This window comes from Haliotis rubra, unplaced genomic scaffold (genome assembly GCF_003918875.1).
Source record: "Haliotis rubra isolate DU_JTF1 unplaced genomic scaffold, ASM391887v1 Scf208, whole genome shotgun sequence".
NCBI classification, from domain to species: domain Eukaryota; kingdom Metazoa; phylum Mollusca; class Gastropoda; order Lepetellida; family Haliotidae; genus Haliotis; species Haliotis rubra.
In genome coordinates, this window is record NW_025766092.1 from 122,352 (window position 1) to 132,070 (window position 9,719).

Genomic DNA, 9,719 nt, shown 5'->3' on the forward strand with positions numbered 1-9,719 from the left:
GCGCAATATTACAAGGAAGATATGCATAATAACAACATGTAGTGGCTGAGGCTTCATAGATCATTGAGAAATACTTCAGTGGTAATCATTCTTGTATTTACAGGTAAGAATTACCCTTCCGATTTAAATATGTAGTTCAATCTATTACATGGCAATTATTGACAATGACGTATTCATAATAATAGCATTAAGTTAGTTTCACATATTCGATATTGTGGTCTACAAGGTTTGATACCAGCTTTCACTCAAACTGTAATGCATCCATGCATTATGATGAAGCAACGTTGTTGCAGTTGATTCTTAAACAAGATTACAGTGGCCATTCTGAACGTGCACTTTGTATACTGTAAAACTGGAGCAATTACAAAAATCTGTTTGATTTCATTTGAGACCGATGAATTGCTCACTGACACAAAATCTAATAATTGTTACAAAACCAAATTTTGGACAGTCACATAAAACCTACAGACAAACTCTGGTGATTTGTCTCATATTTTTTCGAGGGGAGACCACTTATTGGTAGATCAGGCAGCTGTGCGTGTTGCACGTGTGAAATTGAATTTTCCCTACACACGCTTATTGATTACCTGGCTGTTCTACCAGCAAGTGCCCCCACCCCCTCCCCGTACAAAATAACGAAAAGTCACAACAAAATAATGATCATTTGTTAAACAACTCTTTTATTCGGGTGTCCAAAATTATGACACAAATCATCAGAGTTGGTCTGTCGATTTCATGTGGCTGTGCAAAATTTGGGTTTGCTACAATTGCTAGATTTTACGTTAGCGAGCAATTCACAGGTCTCAAATGAAATCAAACGAACCTGTAGTAATTACATGTCTGCAATTGTATATATAATTATGTGCCGACAGAAACCATCATATATCAAAAGGCGCATTCGCTATTAAATAATGCAGCCTATTTGTGCGTCATTATAAAAATAGAGCAAATGATTTTATTGTTTGTATCCGTAGCTATAAAAAAACATCTAGTCTCCATACCAAGGAGTAGAGCACAGAATCATTGTTAGGACCTTAAGACACAACACATTTTCTAGGCCACTTGTTTCTGAGAAATCTATCTTTCCTTGGGAATATGACTTAACTAGGTCATCGAGGCACTCACATACCTGTAATGCAGTCTGTGGATAACACTTCCGTAGCACACTTGTATGTTGCATGCTTGTGCAGCGGTGCACAATGATTATCGTGCTTTACGATGCAGTGAAATGATATTTTCCTTTCTATCAAGTTAAACATTGCTTTGCATAATCGTTTTCATGTTGCAAGGTATAAAATGTTAAATGGTATATATTGGCAAAGAAGCCTTCGATTGGGAAAAATATCGTTCCTTTCTCACTGTGACTTCTTTTTAGACCCGTAAGTTCGTTATTGCAATGAATGCGAGTTTTCGGCGTAGGTACTAACACCGTTACTCAAAAATATTGTTTTGTGGATGAAAGATTACATTTCTAGGCCGCGACAAAATGTACCTGTAAATGGTATTCTATTCATTATTGAAATACACATCAGCTGGGGCACCCCACGGTTCTGTTCTGAGTCCGTTTCTATTCCTTGTATACATACATACAATTAACCTCGTTTATATGCTGATGACACTGACATGGTGCATCTGCTGTTGGAACTAACCACTGGCATCAGGGTCTATCTATGGCCATATTGACAGTATATGCTACTCTGCCCGTATAATTATATTCCTTTACAAAAACGTATATGAATTCGATATATCAACACTATCCTAACTCAAAATCATTTAGTCTGGGATAACAATGCTTGTGTCGACTCTGATAAACTTGAAATGATACCACTGGAAATAGTTAGAGTAATTACTTGTCTTCTTAAATATGAATCTCGAATTAGTGTATATGAATCAGTGTGGGAGACACTCTAAAGAAGAGGTAGAACAACAAAACTATGTTCTGTACATACATTTGACAACAACCTATGTCCATTTTACTTAATGGCCTTTTACCACCATAACCTCAGGAAGAGAAACACTTTTCTCGAATCTTACTTACCAGCACTCTTATATACGCTACAGCCTTTCAGAGGAATGTAAACTTTCTTCTTCACTTAGTCTTTCATGTTACCTCTTGTAACAGTCATTTGCTGTAACATTTCCTCCCACCAAGATGAATTGTATACACCTTTCATGATAGCGATAGTGTATTTAATGATATAACTACACTAAACGCCAAAAGAAACGTTACCCTCCTTCCTTTGTGACGGAGGTACCTATCTTCAGCTGGCGTTGTGATGCGTGGACGTCCACTTCTTGGTCTGTCTACGGTGATCCCAGTCTGTCTGAAGCCCTGAATAAGTCTCATAACCGTGATACGGTGGCATCCGAGGGCGTTGGCAACAGCATTGTATGTCGACCCCATCTGCATCATCCCAATGGCTATTTCTCTCCCTTCAGATGTTAATTGTGGCATATTTCTCGTAGTTATGTATAAGATCATGTCTTCTAGGCTCTCTTTATACCCTATAGAATCATTCTACATGTTAAATGGATGTAAATACTGTTTGAATATTGCTGCGTTTTGACGATTGATATTGCTATGTGTAAAATGGAAATGGGAAAATGTTACTTTGCAAGCAAAACTGTTAACAAAGATAATTGTAGATGTTCCTAAACATTTTTTCACAATAGCAAAGACACGTTTTACTTGTTTTCACTAATGCAAATCAGAAGAAAATGTTTTAAAAGACTGAAATCATAGCAATGATTATTTTACAATTTTACACACTCTACAACAGTTGTTTCTTGTTTTAATAGTTGAAAAATGGTGACCTCTAAATGGTTTATCATTGTCCCAAAGCAGAATTTTATTTAAACCTTTCTTTCGGACATCAAAATCCCTATTATTGGTTTATTTCGGCATGGACGAATATAGGACAATTAAACTCTTCTGAAAAAGATGCATTTCACCCAAATATGAATGCATTTGAGAATTTTCTTTTCGTGATTTGAATAAAGCTGTGTTGTTAAGCTTTTTTGTAAACTAAAACCTTCTAAAATATCTTTGATAGTTCTTCAGTTATTCATAAAGGTAGCAGGGTAACGTTTCTTTTGGCGTCTAGTGTAATATTACTACTTCCGTGGACTCCCTCCCAGTATTCACACATTTATCCGCTGTCTCTATACAAAATTACGAAAAGGACATTTTATGTTTGACTGCATTTGTACAATTCATTTGATCTTTTATGCTAATAAAATATATCTACATACAAAACTGACTGTGCGTGTACAATATTCAAAATGGTCAAAACGAGATTACAAATGTCGGTCATTTTGTAATTTGTTGTTTAACTAAGCTACATGTGTTTAGTTCCGGTTGGTGTCATTCAGATTTGTACAGCACTTGGAAATGTATCCGTAAAATGTGTGCATAACCTTCACTCCATATTCACCCAATAAGGAATCCCTTGCCTCTGTCCCAATATCATACCCCATCTCCTGGCGAACCCCTAAACATCAATCATCAGGGACCTAACCCCAAACTACTTAAACCAAAACAACATGAGCTTACATGTCACTGCACACGTACATCCAGTCGAGACATGGTTTGATGGTTGAAGACATGATACCGTTATCTCTTTTCTCCAGACAACATGAGTCGGGATCGGCACCGTGGAGTTTTACCAACAACATTTGGCTTTGCTGTGTACATGTTTCTCCTGATACACCACGGTAAGACACACCATATATGTAGTTGAAGAGTGCTTATAATTAAATCTTCTTGAATGTATCTTTTACTATTATCACTACAATACCATATGTGGTACTCGATCCATTGTTTCTACACTTTTCTTTGCCTTAAACATATGTCAATGAAACAGTGACTATAAATACAATAATGTATCCAACTGTCATAAGTGCAACGACCATTGTTTAACATATTTCCCATGTGTAAAACTTTGATCAACACTTTCATATCTGTATATTGGCATTTGAAACAACAGTCCACACTATCTCAAGTTGCATCTATGTATTGATTGGGCCACCTTCACTTCTTTTTGCATGCCTAATTCTTTCACAAAAAAAGTTACATTTACCAGTGGCAAGTACATTATTTGTAATAAAAGACAATTCAGACAAAAAGACATCCTATCGTATGTTGAAGGTGGCAGTAAGTGCGTGCATAAAACTCCACGACACTTGAAGAAGGAATGCTGTAAGAACTACTGTCCCGAAAACCAGTGTCTCGAGGAATGTACTGACTGTGTCAGCGGCTTCTATGGGTCTGACTGTAGATGGAGCTGCCGGGGAAACTGCTTTAATGGACGATGTGCCCTACTGGCCAATGGTCGAGCCGTCAACTGTACGGAGGGGTGTGTGTTGGGGTGGAGGGGGTTAACATGTAGTACTAGGTGTAAGCGTCCGTGTCTGGAGTGTGACAGATACACGGGAGATTGTGTGGGACAATGCAGGGATGGTTTCTGTGGACCTGGGTGTTTACAGCGATGTCCGTATCCATTTTCGACGTGTGACAAAAGTTGTGTGAGGCCGAGGAAACTAAACATGACTCAGGCATTGGGGCAGACACATGGAAAAAGCCACATAAACAATGCACACGGCAGTTACAAAGAAGGTATGTATGTATGTATGTATGCATGCATGCATGCATGCATGTATGTATGTATGTATGTATGTATGTATGTATGTATGTATGTATGTATGTATGTATGTATGTATGTATGTGTGTGTATGTATGTATGTATGTGTGTATGTATGTATGTATGTGTGTATGTGTGTATGTATGTATGTGTGTATGTATGTATGTATGTATGTATGTATGTATGTATGTATGTATGTATGTATGTATGTATGTATGTATGTATGTATGTATGTATGTATGTATGTATGTATGTATGTATGTATGTATGTATGTATGTATGTATGTATGTAGTATGTGTGTAGTATGAGTGTGTGTGGATGGATAGATGTGTTTGTGTGTGTAAGTGTAAGTGTAACTGTGTATGTGAACGATTATTAGTTTGATCTCACACAATTAAACAAATTGGATAATTCGCAATTCTTTGTTCTTCTTTGATTACGTTCGAAATATAATTGTATTTGCATATGAACTTGGTGAGACAAAAATGATATGTGTGTATCAACCGTTCTCTGTTGTAGAGCATCCCCAACAATCGGCAGCTGAGTTAACACCTGATTGTGGCAGGTGGCAAATCTCCCCATATTTTCACGCAGGCGTAGCTGTATTAGCTGCAGTAATAGGTGTCATTGTCGTCGTCTCCGTGATCAGGTAGTTCTTTACTCTTAACACATCGAAATGACTTCGTTCATTACGTTTAAGAAACCGCACTCTCAGTAAGAATAAATCCAAACAATCTGGGCCAGTCTGGTGGTCGGGACCAGACAACCCAGTGATTAGGTACCATCATTGGCATCCATCCACGCAATTAGGAAAGACACGTCTAAAGTCATATAAAATCAACCAATATATTCACGTTGTTTTAGCTTGTGTTATAGAGGCTAGGGGTACCATGGGTACAGTTTTTAACTGAAAAGCTGTCTGTTGCAGACTGAAAGCAAGGCAAACGAGGAGTCAAAGGAAGATAGATGCAGTTGAGAAACCACACTCATGCGAGGAGTCTCATCGGTTCCTTGCTGCGAAATCCAACATCAATTCTGTGAGTGACGATGGAATTCGCATTTACTTATCTGGGACTATTCGAATAAACTATCGTGGACCAAATGTGTATATGTTATATCCTCCTAATGTAGCCTTTAATGACACAGTTATACGTACATAAGCCAGAAAATGAGATTGTGTGCATTATCCACTTCATGGAGGCCATGGATATATGTTACGAATACATTCGATTACATGTACCTCAAGTAGTACTCCCAGAGTTGTTAGAATAGCGAATATTTATCTTTAAATTCATCATTTATTTGTACATCAATGCAGCGGAATGATCATACGTTATTTATGTCAGGAAGCAGGGTAGAGTAGTCTCCCTTTGGTTGTATCACTAACAGAACATAAGGAACCTATTCATTTCAAATGCTAAATAGTATCCGCAGTGCTGTTCATGGTGATGTAACGTCATTGTTTATTAGAAACACATCTATAATTGTGTTGTTATATATTATGTTTTTGTCTGTGAACTATTTCACTAAACCAGTGCATGTAAAGTTGTCCAAGGCTACCTGTCAGAGTTTACTTTCTTTGAAGAAGCTACTGAAAAGAACAGGTTCAGGCAGCTTAAAAAGTCTGTCTGTGACATTCGTTGAAAGTTTGCCTTTGATTTAAAATACATTATGATTTCACATACTGTTTAAAATGTAAGCAATAAATAACGTTCATCACAAATGTAGCATAGCTTGGATTATTGATTCGGAATTGTTAATCATAAATATTTTTTAATCTATATTCAAATACAAAACTGTATAATATTCCCATATGTTCCAGCATACTGCACACTTAAGCTTGCTATATAAATTTATCTTCACTGTGCACTTTGTTTCCAGAATGTATAGTATACATTGTACATTTTTCTTACCTGATATAATGTTTGTATATAAGGAAAAGGCGACAGTAGGTGGTGGACTTGTGCCCATTGCCTCCCCTGTAAGTTCACCAACTACTTACAGTAGATGCTTATGTTCTTCTGTGTGGTAAAATGGTCAACGATGATGACTATATGGTGTTTTCAACCAATTTAGTCCATGGCATAAAAGGCAGTATCTGTACCCACTGTCATAGTCAGTCGTCATATCACAATTGGTATCACTTACATGTAGATAATTCTAACTGGTTTCATCATTACAGGTCATTCCACCATCCCGTGCTGATGAAGGAGGAGGAAGGGGCCCTGTGACGTGTGTGACTGAAATGGGTATTCTTTTCCAGAATAACCATTAAATCATTGCATTAAAGAGTGAATGAATGTGGTTTTACACCGCTTTTAGCATTGTTGGAGCACAATCCTGGCAGAGGACACCTGTAAACGGCTTGACATAAAGACCACTAGGCAACTCCCACTGTAATATTGGGGACATATTCATGTTTCATCACACAGCAGTCGAGTATTCTCTTTAGCTTAAACAGGTTAATTAGTCTGTACAACATGAACACATGTTTCAATATATGTCTTTTTAAAAGCCCCAAAAGGCTCCAGAGGACATTCCACATTTCCGCTACTGATTTTGACCTCAACAGGGCAACCAACACGTTGTACAGAATATTCACTCTCGTCTAGAGTTGCCCCCCTTACACTGTCGATCACTATGTGTATTTGTACATCCAACAGTTTTTCTGAAAAACTTTATATTAACTTTAATTTAACTTTTTGCATTCTTTGATTCCTTTACAAGAATTTACGTCTTTCTTTAAACAGATGAACATTTATACAAATATGAGTTATAGTTATAAGATTACTATCCCAATTTCATTGTACCAGGAGCAAAGAAATATGTATGCCGAATATTGTTTGAGAAGTTATCGTTGATAAACGTAGGTTTTTTTAGCTTTTAACCACCACCTATGCTGTATAAAAGAAACTCTTCATTAAACAGGAAGTTCAACATGTTTTAGTTGTTATTTCGTATTCTGCAGTTTTTGACACGTTCTGACACTTTAATGTAAGACACATGTGGCTGAAAGCAAACCGATTTACTTATTTCAAAAGGATATACAAATTATTTTTCCTATTCCCTATATTTTTGTACGTGAACGTAAGCCAACATCCTGTTCACTGCCAAAAAGTCTACATTTACAAGCTTGTAATTAAAGATGAGATTTTACTAGATATATGTAATTTTGTAAGGATGAGGTTTACTAGAAATTTACAAGTCTGTAGATATATGATTTACAAACAATACAATTTCGTAAATATTCGCAAAACTGGTGTGTGATGTTAAATATTTTTACGCATGGGCTAAATGCAATTTGTACCTCCTGTCTGAACCGGTAAACACCGGTAAACCGGTTATACTGCGCAGCCGTACGTACGTGTGTGTGTGTGTGTGTGTGTGTGTGTGTGTGTGTGTGTGTGTGTGTGTGTGTGTGTGTGTGTGTGTGTGTGTGTGTGTGTGTGTGTGTGTGTGTGTGTGTGTGTGTGTGTGTGTGTGTGTGTGTGTGTGTGTGTGTGTGTGTGTGGTTGGGTTGGAGGGGGGGGGGGGTTGTGTTTTATAAACATATTTTTATGATGTAATTTGACCCCACTTTTAGTTATGTGTAGGGTCTAAGGCTGGGTCTATGTAAAGATTAATGTGTTTATTGTATATATACTTTTTATCTGAGCCTATGCAAAAATTTATGTGTTTATTGTATTTTATCCTGTTTACATACTTGTGACACTTTTATAGAATATGTCTGTCTGTCCGTCTGTAATAAACCAGGTTCAGTCAGTTAGTGGGTCTGGTAATTTGTAGGAAATACAATTAAATATATTTGCGCCTTTGTGAATAAAGATAAAACATTAATACAACTTAAAAGGGTATTTTGGAAACTTCTAGCCATACTAGCGGTAAATATAACATCGGTCTTATCATACAGTCAATATCAATATTTGACACATAGAACAAGAAGGATGCAGATTGAGTTTAAACATTATCCCAATGTATAAAAATGTTTGCAAGTTTATGTAATTCGTAAACGTAAGACATTAGAGACATACATCTTGGGTAATGTTTGTGTCGCTTTTCTTGTTGCTCATGAGGCGGAACCGTAATGAATAGGATCGCCACACTAGTCTAGAAGTGCAGTCTATTTATCTCTAATGTTCAGCAGGTCACCCAGCCCCACCAGTGGGTACACAACAAACGTAAACCTTCGCCCAAAGCAAGAACAGTGCCAGTATTGTAGAAAATCAGTATGATACCTCCCACACTCCAGATAATTTGTCGCTTTGGAACTAGCCACAGAATGTTCAGGTTAGTACGAACAAGGTTTACCCCAATGCTAGACTCACACAGTCCACGTCTAAGATACGGGGGCGTACTTTACAAGTATCCAGATTGAGATTAACAGTATTAATTGCATGAAAATGGTGCAAATTGTAAATTTACTGTACATAAACAAAGGGACAGGTTTCAAAGCACGAACTTGAACATGGACACTGGAAAGTTATAAACTGTTGATACACGGAGCGTAACCGAACTATTTCTATATTATGTTCAAGAGAGCAGATATATATATTTCCTTTGGAAGAACATTTATAAATATGTAGCTCATATAACCATAAATGTGGTTCAGTCATCAGAGGAAACAGCGACAATGGCGAGTGACTTCATGTAACAGCCATTCTCTCTCAACTCTGATCCGCACTTTGTCTAAGCAAACTTTACTCACTGAGCCACTGTGCTGACAAACTGCATTACTATTAATTCCCTGGTCTAATTGGAGGGGAGGGGGAGGGGGGGGAGGGGGCGATGTGTGTGTGTGTGTGTGAAGATATGCAGTGTGGATGATAAGGCCTGGGGCATCATCCAAGGACCAAAATCCGGATTGTACACCATCGAAATATATGCAGACATTGTAGGAAACACATGCTATGACCAGATTTACGTTGTTTCAAGATATGTCCTCATTAGTAGTTATACTAATATATAGAATTGGTTGCTAGTTAATCACAGACGACGGCGAATAGAAAAAAACACACCATTATCCCAACTTTCTTTTAAAGATGTATTGAAAGACAACATGTATGCTATGTCTTCATGCG

At 37.3% G+C, this 9,719-nt stretch overlaps 1 protein-coding gene across 9 annotated transcripts in view; it reads left to right on the forward strand.

Moving 5' to 3' along the window:
- Nucleotides 1–7,582, forward strand: part of LOC124276334 (multiple epidermal growth factor-like domains protein 11) — a 97,150-nt gene extending 89,568 nt beyond the window's left edge. For 4 of the 9 annotated variants that reach the window (XM_046711953.1, XM_046711958.1, XM_046711957.1 and 1 more), the window contains exons 2-6: nucleotides 3,631–3,714; nucleotides 4,148–4,615; nucleotides 5,161–5,290; nucleotides 5,570–5,678; nucleotides 6,824–7,582. In XM_046711953.1, coding sequence (XP_046567909.1) covers nucleotides 3,636–3,714; nucleotides 4,148–4,615; nucleotides 5,161–5,290; nucleotides 5,570–5,678; nucleotides 6,824–6,916 — 879 coding nt within the window. In that variant the 5' untranslated portion in view covers nucleotides 3,631–3,635 and the 3' untranslated portion in view covers nucleotides 6,917–7,582. Of the gene's footprint in view, nucleotides 1–13; nucleotides 104–3,630; nucleotides 3,715–4,147; nucleotides 4,616–5,160; nucleotides 5,291–5,569; nucleotides 5,679–6,823 lie in introns of those variants that run through there. The other 5 variants (XM_046711960.1, XM_046711959.1, XM_046711961.1 and 2 more) reach the window with 2 other exon arrangements.
- The last annotated feature ends 2,137 nt before the right edge of the window (nucleotides 7,583–9,719 follow it).